Source organism: Suncus etruscus, chromosome 6 (assembly GCF_024139225.1).
Source record: "Suncus etruscus isolate mSunEtr1 chromosome 6, mSunEtr1.pri.cur, whole genome shotgun sequence".
Lineage (NCBI taxonomy): Eukaryota > Metazoa > Chordata > Mammalia > Eulipotyphla > Soricidae > Suncus > Suncus etruscus.
In genome coordinates, this window is record NC_064853.1 from 123,060,639 (window position 1) to 123,075,584 (window position 14,946).

Consider the following 14,946-nt stretch of genomic DNA (forward strand, 5'->3'; position numbering starts at 1 on the left):
GTGGGGGTGTCTCCGCAGCTCGTGTTGGGAGCAGGTGAGGTATTGAAGCAGGAGGCCTTTGTTCTGCGGTTGCCTTGTGGGCTTTGTTTGCTTTCCCCGGATTCTGGTGTGTTGTGCATGCATCTGCATGTGTGTATTCTTTTGGGTGGTTCTTCTTGCTCCATGTGAGACCCAGAGCAAGTGGTGTGTGTGTGTGTGTGTGTGTGTGTGTGTGTGTGTGTGTTGGGGGGAGAGGGGGGACCCGCAGTGAGGCGCATTCATTCTTTTGGGTTTTTCCTAGGGGGAATTTTCATCCGGGTTTTGTTGTTGGTTTATTTTTTGTTGTTGTTGCTGTTGTTTATTTTCTTTTCGAAGTCGGCTTCAGGAGGCGGAAACATCTTGCTAGGACGGTGGCATTGGAACTCAAAAAATGTGAGCTTTGTCTGCCCTTGGGTACCCCTGGCACAACCCCGCCTCGGCCAGGCTCCCTGCTATGCCCTCGTCTCCTTAGGAGAGGAGGGGACAGTTTACTGGCGCTCAGCCACCCAGGTACGGGGTGGCAGCAGGGCGATGCTGTTACCTCTTGCCCATTTCATTCTGTCTTAAGAACTGGATGTTGCTACTGCTGTCTGCCAGCTCCGGGTACTGCTCCACGGGCAGCACGTAATAGCCCTCGTAGCCTGGCACCCGGCCCGCACCCAGAAGCTGCTGCTTCTCGCCCTCTGTCCACAGGCGGCTGCCCTCTCGCCCGTCCCTGGCTCTCTGCTGCTCCTTGAGCCAGGCGGTGCCCAGCGCCCTTTGGCGGGCCTGGTCCAGGACACGCGCCTTCTCTTCGTCCACCGTGTCGGGGCTGAGGCCGTAGCGGACACTGAGCAGCAGCGTGGCATGCTGGAACTCGATGTGGGTGAACCTTCGAGTCCTGCCGTTGACCAGCAGCGTGGGCTGAGACACGGTCACATTCACCCCGCTCTCCAGCACCTTGCGGCCGATGGTGGTGCCCAGCGTGAGCAGGTCAGCGTCGGCCGAGCCGATCTTCACAAAGTAGTGGGTGTCCTTGCCTTCGATGCTGTAGTGCATCCGTTCTAGGTAGTAGGCATTGTTGAGCACCGAGGCCACCTTACGGCTGTCCTCGCTGGCCACGCTGGACATGCCCGTGGTCACCCGGCCTTCCTTGATGGCGAACATGATGCCCTTGCCGATGATGGGTGTGGTGGTGGCGAACCAGTGGCCAGCTTTCTCACGGACGCTGGCATGCAGCCTCTTGGTGATGATCTGGCCCTCCAGAGCGAGGAAGGCCTGGTTATGCCTCGCTGTGGTCTGCTGGACCCCTGTGATGAGCTGTGGGGGGGAAGAAGAGGCAGAGAGTTGAACCGAGGGGTTGACGACTTGGGGACACCACCACCAGGGCCCTCGTTGGATGTCCCTGGGATGTCTCTCAGATCAACAACTTGTGTGTGTGTGTGTGTGTGTGTGTGTGTGTGTGTGTGTGTGTGTGTATGTATTTGGTTAGACTGGCTGGGTTCTGGCATGGCACCACCTCTTCAAAAGGCAATGGCATCTGGTCACATCTGCCCACATGTGAGTCAGAGATGGTTGCAGGGGTGTAGTTTTTCTGCAGTCCTGAGACTCTCTGACTCCTCCCCCCAGGGTGCAGTTTTGACCATCTCCCCATTCCCCACAGTGATGAGAATATTCTTGAGACCAAGATCATCAACTGCCCTGGGCTTAGATCTTGCTACTAGAACAATTTTGTTTTGTTTTGTTTTGGCGATACTCAGTGGTGCTCAGGGCTTATTTCTGGCTGTGTGTTCAGGGATCACTCTTGGTGGTGCTTTGGGGACCATATGGAATGTCTGGGACTGAACCCATGTTGGACCATGCAAGGCCCCTGGGCCCTGACTCTGATGGCAAAGGGACCAGAGATGGCCATGCGGTACTGACAGTCGCTGCACTTACCTGCCCATCCTCACTTGCTTGGCTCTCGGAAAGCTCGTAGGGAGGTGGGACAAAGTACATCTTGGCTCTTGGGAAACCAGGAATAATGTTGCTCAGTTGGAACCCAAACATCACCAGCCAGCTTTTCACATCTGTGGGGGAAGTAAAAATAAAAATGGAAATTTTCTTTTGTTTATTTTTGGGTCACACCCAACAGTGCTGAGGGCATCCTCCTGGCTTTGTGCTCAGAGATCACTCCTGGCAGGGCTCAGGGGGTCAAGCCCCAGTCAGTCACATGTGAGGCAAGCGTTCTACTTCCTGAATCTCTCTCCTTTTTTTCTTTTCTTTTTTTTTTGGCGGGGGAGGGATGTGGTGAAATATTTTGGACGACACCTGGCGGTACTCAGGGCTAACTCCTGGCTCTCCACTCAGGGATTATTCCTAGCTGTGCTCAAGGGGTTGCTATGCAGTGTAGAGGTTTGAACAGGGCTGAGTGGCAGACAAGCACCCCACTTGCTGTTCTATCTCTCCAGCCTTAAGAACATAGTTCCAGAGGGATGAAGAGATGAACACCCCTGGCCCAGGGCTTTTTGGAGGGATATTCTATTGATTTGCCACCTTGACATAGACATCCAGAGCCCCCTCGGGAAGGCAGATTGGGATCCACAATGTCACTGCCTGCCAGGTGCCTTTCTGGATGCTACAGTCAGAGACCTATGTCTAGGACATGGTGGATATGTGAGAGGTCCTCCCCAGCAAGGGAGATATGCCCACTGCAGGTGACATTTGAAACTGCCAGTGCTGGGAAAGGAACTTGGGATGTTGTGCTTGCCAGCATGTGTGGTCCTGCACCTGGAGTCATTGTCTTGTCCTGGCACTGTGATTTGGGGGGAAGAACTTTATCTTTTATTTTTCTTTTTTGGGGGGTGGTGTATCTGGTGATGCTCAGAGCTTACTCCCGACTCTGTACTCAGGGAATCACTCCTGGGAATTCTTGGGGGACCTTGTGGGATGCCAGGATGAAACCGGGGCTAGCAGCTTGCAAGGCAAGTGTTTTACCCACCTGTACCATTTCTCTGCAGCCTAGTCCCCAACCAAATGTTAATTATTTCTTTCATTTAGCCTGGGAGCAGTAAGGACTCCTCTCCCTGATGGCAAATGGAGACTCAGTGGGGCTTGGAAATAGGCCACTTTGGGTGGGTGGGAAGGGGTTTCTTGCTAATTCACTGTTCAGGGGACATTTTAGTCTACCAGACAGCAAGATAGTCTCAGGTTGGCCTGAGTCTTGACTCCTCCTGCCCCTTCCATATACCTTCTCATTGTGCATGCTGCCCCAATCACCCTTTTTTGCACAGAGGTGCCTTTCAATAGCTTTAGGGTGCAATCTCATGAGTCTGAATTTGAAGTGGTTCTATTTCCATGAATCCAGTGTCCAGAAGCACCACAGGTGGAATGTGACCCCATGGCCAGTGAGGAAACCTCTTGTCCTTGCCTCTGTTTATGGATTTACTTATTTTTTCTGAACATCTTTTTCATAGGGGTTTTAAGAGGTATCATGCTATGTTGCTGGGAGCAATAGCAGGCAATGGTCAGAGTGGGGGTATGAACTCTCTGATCCTTGGGTGCAAACTAGACAGGATTTTGGACTTTTCGAGTCTACCCCCTGGCCCTTTAAGCCATCTCCCCATAAATCCCTGTTATTGTCTTTATTTTATTACTTTATAGGGGACACAGGAAAGCAGTGGCCCAAGCCCATGAGGTTGACCACATCCTGTGAATGGTTTGATTCAGGGCCTGGGTGCTCCATCCATCAGAGCAGTTTCTTGCTCCTTCCATCAGTCATTTCCTCCACCAGGTAACTCTGCTAGGGGTGGGTCACTGCAGGAATAAGAGGGTTGGTTGGGAGATTCTTCTCTTGGGCCTCAGTGTGTCCAACTGGTTGCCTGTGTAGTTTTCTGTACTTAAAAATTTGTCCTTCCTCTTCTGCTCCATCATGGCCTGTCCCATGTTATTACCTTCAGAGGTCTGTGTGGGCATTGTCAACCCACCTGCCCACCCCACATCACCGTCATCTTCACCGTTCCCCCATCCAAGGGTTGCTTTCCTGGTTGAGGCTCAAAAATTCTTCAATAATTTCAGGGGCCAGAGAGATAGTCCAGCAGTATAGCATTTAGCGTGTGTGTATACAGCCCTGGGTTCTATGCTTGTCACTATCAAAACAATACCCCAAATCATGCAGTCGGATGAACGGCAAATTATCAGCCTATCTGACGTGTGTGTGTGTGTGTGTGTGTGTGTGTGTGTGTGTTTGTATGTGTGTGTGTTTGATCCACACCTTTTGGTGCTCATGTTTTACTCTTGTCTCTGCACTGAGGGATCACTCCTAGTAGTCCTTAGGGTACCAGGGACTGAATTTGGGTTGGTCACATGTAAAGCAAGTGTCCTCCCTCCTATACTATTGTTTCAGCCCCTCATCATCCCATCTTTTTTTTTTTTTTTTTTTGGTTTTTCGGGCCACACCCGTTTGATGCTCAGGGGTTACTTCTGGCTAAGCACTCAGAAATTGCCCCTGGCTTGGGGGGACTATATGGGACGCCGGGGGATCCAACCGTGGTCCTTCCTTGGCTAGCGCTTGCAAAGCAGACACCTTACCTCTAGCGCCACCTCACTGGCCCCTCATCATCCCATCTTGAGGCAGATAAACAAGCACCTGCTCTGTCAGTGTGTACTGTGGGTGGGATTTGTCTGGAAGCACCCAATGGTCTGCCAGGGGCCACCATCACTACCCAATGGGGCATCAGGATACTTACCTGTCACATAGTTCTTCAGGTCCAGCTCATTGCTGAGCGGGTTGTTGCTTTTGAACATGTACAGGTTAAAAGGGGCAGGCTCTTTGCCCACGTTCTTCCACATGGTGTAGTCGGGAGAGGTCCAGCGACCGGCCAGCACATCATAGTCACGCTGCGTGAAGTGGACAAGCTTGGTCAGGGGGTCATAGAGCCCCCCATGGAAGCCGATGACCATCTGGAAGTCGGGGTTGGAGTCGTGGTAGATTTCCCCATAGGCCGTGTACTGTAATTGCTTGATCATAAGGCCATTGATGCTGAACACAGCCAGGGGTGTGCCTGTGTTGTCCGAGGCCACATAATACTCCTCGCCGCTGCTGCTCTCCATGGCAAAGAGGTGGCCCTGGAGGTCGTAGTAGAGTGAAGTGATCTCCGAGTTGGAGTGGTTGTACACATGGGTGATGCGCGTGGGGTTGTGTAGGTCCGAGTAGAAATACTGCAGGTGGTGGCCCAGGTTGGTCTTGTAGGAAGCACGCCGGCCCACGCCGTCATAGCGGTACTGCACACTCCAGCCACTGGCTTTATTGTATGCCCGTGTGAGCAGACCCTTGGAATTATACTCAAAGATGTCAGCACCCCGTTGGCATAGGAAGCCATCATCGTCCACCTTGTATTGCACGTCACCCAGCCGAGTGATGCGGTCCCTCAGGTCATAACGCAGCGGGGTGAGACGCACACTGTTGCCCGCATTGAGCAAGTGTAAGTTCCCATTGAGGTCATAGCTGTAGCGCCAGGTGGGCCGGTCATTGACAGCCACACTCTGCAGTTGCCCGTCACCATCATAGTCATAGGTATATTTGGTGGTGTTGGCATAGGGCCCTAGCTTCAGTTCCCTCTTGATCACTCGGCCCATACTGTCATACTGTACTGTCATCCAATACATGAGTGAGCGGAACATCTCATATTGCACCTCCTTGATGCGGCCGTGCGTGTCGAAGTGCTTGCTCAGTGTCATCACGGCCGTGGTGATGATCTGGTTGATGTCATAGTAGATGACACCGAACTTGCCGAAGTGTTCCACCTTACCCGAGATCTCATCATAGCGGTAGAGGTCGACCGGCAGTGGCGTCTCGCTGATGACTGGCTTGATGCTGGCGATGCGGAAGCTATTGCCATGGTAGGTGTAGTCGAACCTGGCATTGACCATGCCCTCCTCAGAGAAGCGGTAGATCTGCTTGTCCACCAGTGGGCCCACCTTCCTGTAGCGGATGGTGCAAGAAAAGCCACCGCTCTGCAGGTTGACCATCTTGAGCACGCCTGTGGTCTCATCATACCCAAAGGTGACCGCAGTGCTGTCGTAGACCATTTCTGCCAGCTTGGACAGCTTCCCATACTTGTAGAACACCTGGCGCCCAGTACCCAGAAACGATGTCTTCAGGATGCGCCCATCGTCACTGTAGTCAAAGATTACCGAAGCATTGCTCTCAGGCGGGGTGTAGATATTACGGATGTAGCCAATAGACGTGTGTGTGGACATGCTGTGCCGGGCCACGCTGGGCATGGTGACAGCGAGGAGGCGGTCGGATGCGTCGTACTCGAAGATGTATTGGCGTTGGCTCTGCAGAAGGAGGACCATGGACTGCAGGGAAAAACACAGAAAACGGGAAGAAGTGGGAAGGGTGCACATGAACTGATGCTCTGGGATCTGGATAAATGAATGGATGGATAAATGATGGGGTCCATATTCTTTCCTCTTCCCAAACCTGGAAAAAGGGAAGGGTGGCAGTGTAGACGGGAGAGGACAGATGAGGCTGATTCCCTCAGTCATGCCTTCAATAGAGTAGAGCTGCCCTGACATAAATAGTGCTCAGAGCACTGTGTGGAGGGGCAGAAGGTGGCAAAGCCTGAGAACTTGCTTCTGTACTCACTTATGTATTTGCTCTTACGGGAGACCTTACAGCCTTATATTGCCCTAAGAGGCACTTGCTGCCCTTTTATTGGTTTGTTTGTGGGCTGCATCCAGCAGCACTTAGGGGTTACACCTAGCTCTACACTCAGAGATCACTCTTCATGGTGTTCAGGGATCATATGGGATGCCAGGAATCAAATCCTGGTTAGCTGTGTGCAAGACAAGAACCTTCCCTGCTGTATTATTGCTCCACCACTGAGATACTTTCTCTTTGCCTCTAGTTCTGCTGACAGATAGTCCTGAGCTGGCTGTAAAGTCCTGCCAGTGCCCTGCATCAAGGCAAAACACACTGTGTTTTGGTCACAAGTGATGATTCAGTGCCTCCATCTGTAAGCACCTGGAAAAGGTTCTTAACTGAAAAAAAGTATGATAATCATTCCTTGTTTTTTGCTTTGGGGCCCTGCCTGGCTATGCTCAGGGCTTACTCCTGACTCTGCTCAGGAATCACGCCTAAAGGGGGTTAGAAAACCATGTGTGATCTCAAGGAGCAAACTCTGGGCCAGAGATGTGTAAGGCGAGCACCTTAACCTCTGTACTATTTCTCTTGCTTCTGAAAGTTTTAATGTGTTTTGGGGCCACCTTGATGGTGCTCAGGGATTACTCCTATCTCTGAGCGCAGGGATAACTCCTGGATTCTAAGAGGTGTCAGAGATTGAACAGCAAGTGCTGTCCCCACTGTACTATCACTCTAGCCCCAGTCCATTGTTTTTGCCATTACTGTCCAGCATTTTCTTTTTTGGGCGGGGGTTCTACCACACTCAGTAGTACTCAGAAATCACCCTTGATGAGCTTTGGGGAACCCTACAGGGTGCCAGGGATTGAACCTACTTCCTGTAAAGCACGTGTCTTACCTGCTGTACTATCTTTCTGCCCCCCATATATTTTTTATTTTAATTTTTGCTTTGGTGGATTTGAACAGTCCATCTTTTTTTGCTATTATTAAGTATCTAGTTATGTTTTTTTTGGTGACACTAGAAAGTTGGGCACAAAAGGGAAACCCTTGTAGAGACCAAGCAAGGCTATTAGACACATAGGGTCAGCTTATACTGGCAGGGGAGCAGGGTTGGCCGGCAGGGCAGGGGGCTCACACACTCACCTTGTCCAGGTAGGAGTAGCTCCAGACCTTGCCATCAGCGAACATGCGGGACACTATGCGACCCTGCTTGTCGATGTCTGTTCTCTCGCTCATGGCACCACGCTGCAGCCCTGCCAGGCGCCCGTTGAAGAAGTAGGAGACATTGACAGCAGCCAGCCCACTGCTAGGCAGCCAGAGAAAGGGCCGGCCCACCTGGTCATAAATGATCCTCAGGGTGAACTTGCGGTGATCATCATAGATCTTCTCTGTGCGAATGTTCCGGTCATAGTCAATGGATAAGAGATTTCTCCCGTGGACCTAAAACACACAGACACACACAAACATAAACACACATATACAAGGGAACTTGTTTGGTTTCACCTGCCATGTTTTGTGTGTGTGTGTGTGTGTGTGTGTGTGTGTGTGTGTGTTTTCGGGCCATACCTGCTTGATGCTCAGGGGTTACTCCTGACTAAGCGCTCAGAAATTGCCCCTGGCTTGGGGGGATCATATGGGACTCGGGGGGATCGAACTGCAGTCCTTCCTTGGCTAGCACTTGCAAGGTAGACACCTTACCTCTAGCACCACCTCGCTGGCCCCTTACCTGCCATGTTGAATCCCACCACACAGAGCCTGCTGTTAGCAGTTGGTCTGGTGTATGGAACTCAGGATAGTGCAGAGAATTATTGGTAAGTTATGGAGGTTTGTGTTCTCTAGACCCAATGGGACCAGAGTGATAGGACAGCAGGGAGGGAGGGTACTTGTTTTGCATGTGCTGACTCAGGGTTGATCCCCAGCAGCCCATAGGATCCCTCAAGTCCATCAGGTGTGATCCCTGAGAGCAGAGCCAAGTATAAGCTTTGAGTACCACCAGGTGTGACCCAAAACCCAAAATTAAAATATGACCCAAACCCAAAATTTGGGTTTGTGACCCAAAACCCAAAATTAAAATATGTCGCACCACACAGAAAATAGGGTTGTATTTTTTGGGGATCCTAAAATGCAGAGATGGGGGCCTTATGGTCAGAGATGACACAGCTACTATAAACAGGAACATAGGCCATGCAAACTCAAGGAAAAATGCTTTCACACAGCTGTGTGTTTGCTGTTCTGGGGGAGGAGCTGAGTTCAGCATCTTCCCCTCTCAACCCATTGAACTAGAACTCCCAGTTCCTTTTGGAGATGCCACCTGCCAATGATGAAATTTTTTTTTTGTTTACACCCGGCAGCGTTCAGGGGTTACTCCTGGCTCTATGCTCAGAAATCACTCTTGGAAGGCTTGGGGGACCATATGGGATGCCGGGATTCATACCACTGACCTACATGCAAGGCAAATACCTTATCTCCATGCTATCTCTCCAACCCCCAAGATGAGTTTTAATTAGATATGACACCATCACTGGAAACAGAGGCCATGGGTTCTAGCATATCATAGAATGGGTCAGAATGTTTTATTTCTGGTTCTTCCTTCTTAGAGGACAGGTGGGACTGCAGGGAGTGGTGCATATGAAGTGCATACTTGGCTCTTTGCAAAAACCTTTTTTCCTCCCCCAGTTTTGGCGTCTACAGGAGCATAAATGCAGCCACCCTGCTCTCTCACTCAATGAAATAATCCATCTGACCATATTGAAATGACCCTTGAGGCTTCTCAGAGACCATCAAAGTTATGTTGAATTATTTTCCTAGCCGTGATCAGCACCATTTCCTTCCCAGGCAGCACCGCAGGTAGGCAGTGAATGAGAAACAAGGTTTTATAGGAATACAATTTTGAGTTTGTGAGGAAGCCATTATTTTTAATTATTGGACGTTTTCCTCAGCTGGGCTTCCCCAGTTAATAAAGACAAAACTCCTTAGCTGGGTTTTTATTTCTGCAATGGGCAGAGTTTAGAGGAGCTAACCCCTAATGTTCTGATATCATCAGTGCTGGATTGTCACAAAAAGGTTCCAGAAAATGTCCAGACAAGGGACACCTGGGACTGGGAAAAAGCTCAGTGGGCTGAGCACAGGCTTTGCTCACTGCAGAGCTAGGATTGAAACCTGTCACCATCTGCAGCCTCAAGCTCAGAGATGGGGATGACCACAGAGCACCTTAGGTTTTGAACCCAAAGCAAAACAGGGACTGGGAATACGTGATAAATGCAGTGCCAGATCCCAAAAACCTTCCATTGCTAGTGAGAGAAGACTGCAGGAAGCAGCCTGGGCCAGGAAGTTAGCATCTGAGTTTGGGAATTATTTTCCAGCAGGAATTCAGACTTAGCTCTGTTACGTCTCTACCTGCCTTGACCCCCCTCTATGGGCCTCCCCTGTGTCAGCCTTCTGCTTTCTGATAAGGGTCAGTGCTATTGGCTCAAAGGCAGCTTCTGTGCTCCCAGCCTAGACCCTGTGCCACACTGGGATCAGTGCAGACAAAAAACAGCAAGGTGCATATTTAATATTTGCTTAAATAATGCATAATTAGGTTAAGTCTCTGCAAACATACTAAATAATGCATCTCTCAAGCAAACATTAGGTTTTTGAATGCTTTTTTTTTAAGGGGTATAAAGGGCCTGATATTGATGAGGAGGAAGATGATTATTTTTTGCTGTTTGGGATCATACCTGGCAGTGCTAAGGGTTTATTTCTGTCTCTCGGGAGTAATTTTCTGAGTGTTTGGGGGATCTTCTGGTGTGTCAGAGCACAAACTTAAGTCAGCTGAAATCAAGGCAAAGTACTCTACCTGTTGTCCTATTGCTTCAGCACTGAGCTGTGATTTTAAAGTGTTGCATGACTCCGTTTCCCTATGTGTCTGATGTGGGAGAGCTTGGGAGAGGGACTTTCCTTTTATTTACATCCTCAATAATTTGGGACATGCATGGCTCTCAAGTGAAATTTGTGAGTCATCCATTTGTATTAGAACCAGTGGAAGACTTAGGCTACTCTGATGATCTCAGCTAGAAAACCATGATGGAAAGTGAGTTCAATTTGCTGCTCATGGACTGCACACAGGTGGAGTTTGAGACCCAGCAATGACTGTTTTTGTAAGCACTAGTGTCAAGAGTCATTCCTGCATCAATCTCTCTCCCCCAAATATAAAGGGAACACTGAGATGAGAAAATGTGACCCGTTAAGACCTTACAGATCTCTGAATGTCAGAAAAGCTTCATTCACTTTAAAGAATGAATCACATCCTTTCTGGTAATTTTTGCACAGAGGTGGGACTCGGGCTGCCCTATAGTCCTATTAGTAAGCCCACGTGGTCAGCACTGATTTGAGAGTGAAGCATTCAGGGCACTTGGAAGCCACAGTCACAATCCTGAATGGGTACAGAAGGTTGGCTTCTGGGATCGCAGGAGGGCATTCACCTGGGACCTGACAAGGCTGGATTGTCAGCGGTCAGGAGCCTCTGTGGGGAGGGTACCAGGAAGGGTGGAGAGCAAATGCAAATGGGCAGAAAGCAGGGCAGCTCCTTGGGTGAGAACCCAGCTTTGATGCAGTGAGAGATTGTGTTCCAGTGGAGAGAGGTGGATAAGGAAAGGGAGGTGGCAGGAAGAGGGAGGATCGGGGCTGAGGGTCTAGACAACCTGGAGTGGATGTTCCTCCTTTCCCCCAAATATTTAGAAGTCAGGAATGGTGCAAGCTTATAGAGCAGACCCCTTGCAGTCTTCTCTTGCCTTTGTCAAGGGGCTCTCATCTTCATCAGCATCAAAAAGGCACCATACCTTGGAATTAAATCCCCAGCTAATACAGCTATCTGTCAGCTCAGGATATAAGTTCCAGTGCATCCAACCCTAGGACCTCTGCCCTAGCAGACTCTCTTGCCTAGAAAATTTTCTTTCTCTCCTATGCTCTAGAAATTCCTCTTCACGTAGATCTCAGCAGGAATGTGTTTATTATTATGACTACTATATTTTTTAGTGAAGTAGTTTTTGTTTTGTTTGTTTTTGGTTTTGGGACCACACCAGGCAGCACTCAGGAGTTACTCCTGACTCTGTGCTAGAAATCCCTGCTGACAGGCTCAGGGGACCAGATGAGATGCTGGGATTGAACTCAAGTCCGTCTGGGTCTGCCAAGTGCAAGGCAAATGCCCTACCACTGTGCTATTGCTCCAGTCCTAGAAGTGAAGTAGTTTTATTACACACAACTTAAGATTTGAGAGGAGAAAAAGAAGAGCAAAGAGATTTTCAAGAGTGCACACAGGTTTCTCCAGAGTGGAAAATAAGCAAGCAAAGAAATACAGAGACCAGCCAATGAGATACAGGCTCAAAGGGAAGCAAGAGATACTTGTTCTTCATGGGAAAACACAGTCTAAGAATGCTATTCCTAGAATGATCTCATGCTCAGATACACTCCTAGACCTAACCTATATCTTCCTTATTTCTTGTTTATTATTGGTGCCTTTGGTGGGTGAAGATCTATGTATCTGTACCCAAAGGGTATTTTTGTAGCACCACTCAAAGCCGTGAGTCATCACAACTGGTGTTTGCTATGTTTTCAGGGACATGCCCTTGTAGTCTAGCATGATTAAAACTGCTGTTAAATTGATCACCAGTTGCTTTGCCCACACAGGCCTTGCTCAGTGTCACCCAAAGTCTGTCACTTCCGTTCACCCAAATGCTCTTATGTGGCAGTCCCAAAGGAAAAAATGAAGTATCAGGGCTGGAAGAAGACCAGAGCATCTTGCAGACAGACTATTGAAGACTGGTGGACTCAGTGGGCTCGGTGGAGCAGAGCTGAATACTTTTGTGTCTTCACATGCAGGCCTGCCTCCCGTGTCGCTCTGGTGTCCTCTCACCTGCCACGAAAGTAACACCAGCCACGCATAATTGCTGTGTCAGATGCATTAGATGGAAACCAAAACAAATGACTAACTCCCACTCCTTCTCAGAGCAGGATTAACACTGATACCCATATCATGCTGCAAGATGATCTCAGAGATAATTTTTCTTTTGTTCTGCCACCTACAGATGTAACTGTTTTTTGCTTTTGCCATTGCTATGTAAATCATCAGCCAGGAGGGAATAGCCCTAAGGGTGGGTTTCTACTTTTTGATTAAGAACCTTGCACTTCAATGCATTTTAGTGGTTTTTTTGTTGTGGTGGTTTTTTTTTGCTTTAGTGCCACACCCAGCAGTGCTCAAGGCATACTCCTGGCTCTGTGCTCTGGGATCTACTCTGGTGAGGCTCAGGGGATTTATCTGGGGTGCAGGTGATTGAACTGGATCAGTTGCATGAAAACTTTACCTGCTGTACTCTTGGTCTGGCCCCTTCATGCATGTTTGGAAAGAAATTCCATCCTTTCCTGGCAGGAAACAGTGAATTCCATTATCCCTTTCAAAGTGTGTGCAGTGGGGAGCAAAGGGAAGCAGCCTCAGCCCTGGTCTCATCTCTGAATTTGCACCTCCCATTTTTCTCCCACTTCTCTGAAACCTGTCCCATGAATCTATGTATCTTATGATGGTCCCAGAGGAGATCTTAGATGTCTAATTGTGGCTTATAAATAAACCACAATTAGAAAGAAGTGACAGGCGGGAGAGGTAGTACAGAGGTTAAGGCACTTGCCTGTCTGTAGCCAATCCCAGTTCTATCTCCGGCACCATGGGTGGTTCCTCAAGCACTGGCCCATAGTGATTCCAGGTAACTAGCAGGTGTGGCCAAAACAAAACATTTTCAAATAGAAGAGAGGCAGAACCCCCTCCCCCTTTTTGTACCAGCTACAGCAACTGAATATCATGCTCTACATCCTCTGATAGAAATGGCCCAGCTCCACAAACTTAACCTTATCAGACTTCCAAGCCAACAAATTTGTTTCACATCAATAAATCTTGAATCTGGGGCCAGAGAGATAGAATGGAGGTGGTGTGTTTGTCTTGCATGCAGAATCCCGGCATCCCATATGGTCCCCCGAGCCTGCCAGGAGGGATTTCTGAGCGTAGAGCCAGTAGTGACCCCTGAGCACTGGCAGTGTGACCCCAAAACAGAACAAAACAAAACAAAAACAACAACAAAATCTTGAATCTCTTTTTTTGTTTTTGGGCCAGACCCAGTGACGCTCAGGGCTTACTCCTGGCTATGCACTCAGAAACCGCTCCTGGCTTGGGTTACTATATGGGATGCCAGGGATCGAACCTGTGTCTGTCCTGTGTCAGCTGCATGTAAGGCAAACTCCCTACCACTCTGCTACTGCTCCAGCCCTGAGAATAGAAGCTTTTATATGATATTTTTTTTCCTGCCATGAGGTATCAGCGAGAAAGGGTTTACAGGAGGAACTATTGTGAATAGTGACATAAGGCAGGTAAAGGAAGGTGAAGGATTGATTGAATGATGTGGGTTTGGAATGATAAGGACAGCGGGTAGCAGAGCATATGGTGTCAATGAGCACTAAAATGAGTGTTGAGGGACAGGCATGTACTTTGCATGCAGCTGCTATAGGTTCAGTCTCCAGTATTCCATAGGGTCCTTTTAGTGATACCCGACAGTGGTCTAAAACCAAATAAGAGTGTAGCTCATTGCAAATTAGTCAGCCACAAGAGAAGAGAAAGTCACGTAATTAACTGCTATGTGGATAGATGTGGAGAGTATGATGTTGAATAGTTAAATTAGAAGGCAAGAAACAGACACATTGATCTCTTTCATTTGTAGGATACAAAGAAACATAACAGGGGCCAGAGAGATAGTACAATGACTAGTGCATTTGCTTGGCATGTGGCTGAAATGAGTTCTATCCCTGGAATCCTCTAGGGTTCCCTGATTCCCGCAAGAAGTGATCCCTGAGTGTAGTGGCAGAAGAAAGTATTGAACACCACTGGGTGTGGCTTAAAATATAAGAACCTAGTGATAGGATAAGAAATGTCTAAAGGTAGTAGAAATAAAGAGCATGAGGACTCGTCTTCAGGATGTGTGCCCCTTGTGGGGGTTAGGGAGATAGGACAGGCAAGGGACTAACAGTGTTCCTCAAACTTTTTAAACAGGGGGCCAGTTCACTGTTCCTCAGACCATTGGAAGGTCCAGACTATAGTAAAACAAAAACTATGAATAAATTCCTATGCATGCTGCATATATCTTATTTTGAAGTGAAGAAACAAAATGGAACAAATACAATATGTGGCCCGTGAGCTGTAGTTTGAGGATGACGGTGGAGGGAATCAGCTGGGAGGTATCAATAGGCAAGTGAAAGGTAGTAAAATATTATGCATGAGGCCTTTTCAGTGGATTAGTAGGTGGGAG

General features: G+C 48.8%; 1 protein-coding gene across 1 annotated transcript in view; it reads right to left on the reverse strand.

Moving 5' to 3' along the window:
• Positions 1-217: 217 nt before the first annotated feature.
• Positions 218-14,946, reverse strand: part of TENM2 (teneurin transmembrane protein 2) — a 1,185,834-nt gene continuing 1,171,105 nt past the window's right edge. The window contains exons 28-31 of the mRNA XM_049774568.1: positions 7,766-8,062; positions 4,725-6,339; positions 1,936-2,066; positions 218-1,317 (exon numbers count right to left, since the gene is read on the reverse strand). Coding sequence (XP_049630525.1) covers positions 556-1,317; positions 1,936-2,066; positions 4,725-6,339; positions 7,766-8,062 — 2,805 coding nt within the window. The 3' untranslated portion in view covers positions 218-555. The remainder of the gene's footprint in view (positions 1,318-1,935; positions 2,067-4,724; positions 6,340-7,765; positions 8,063-14,946) is intronic.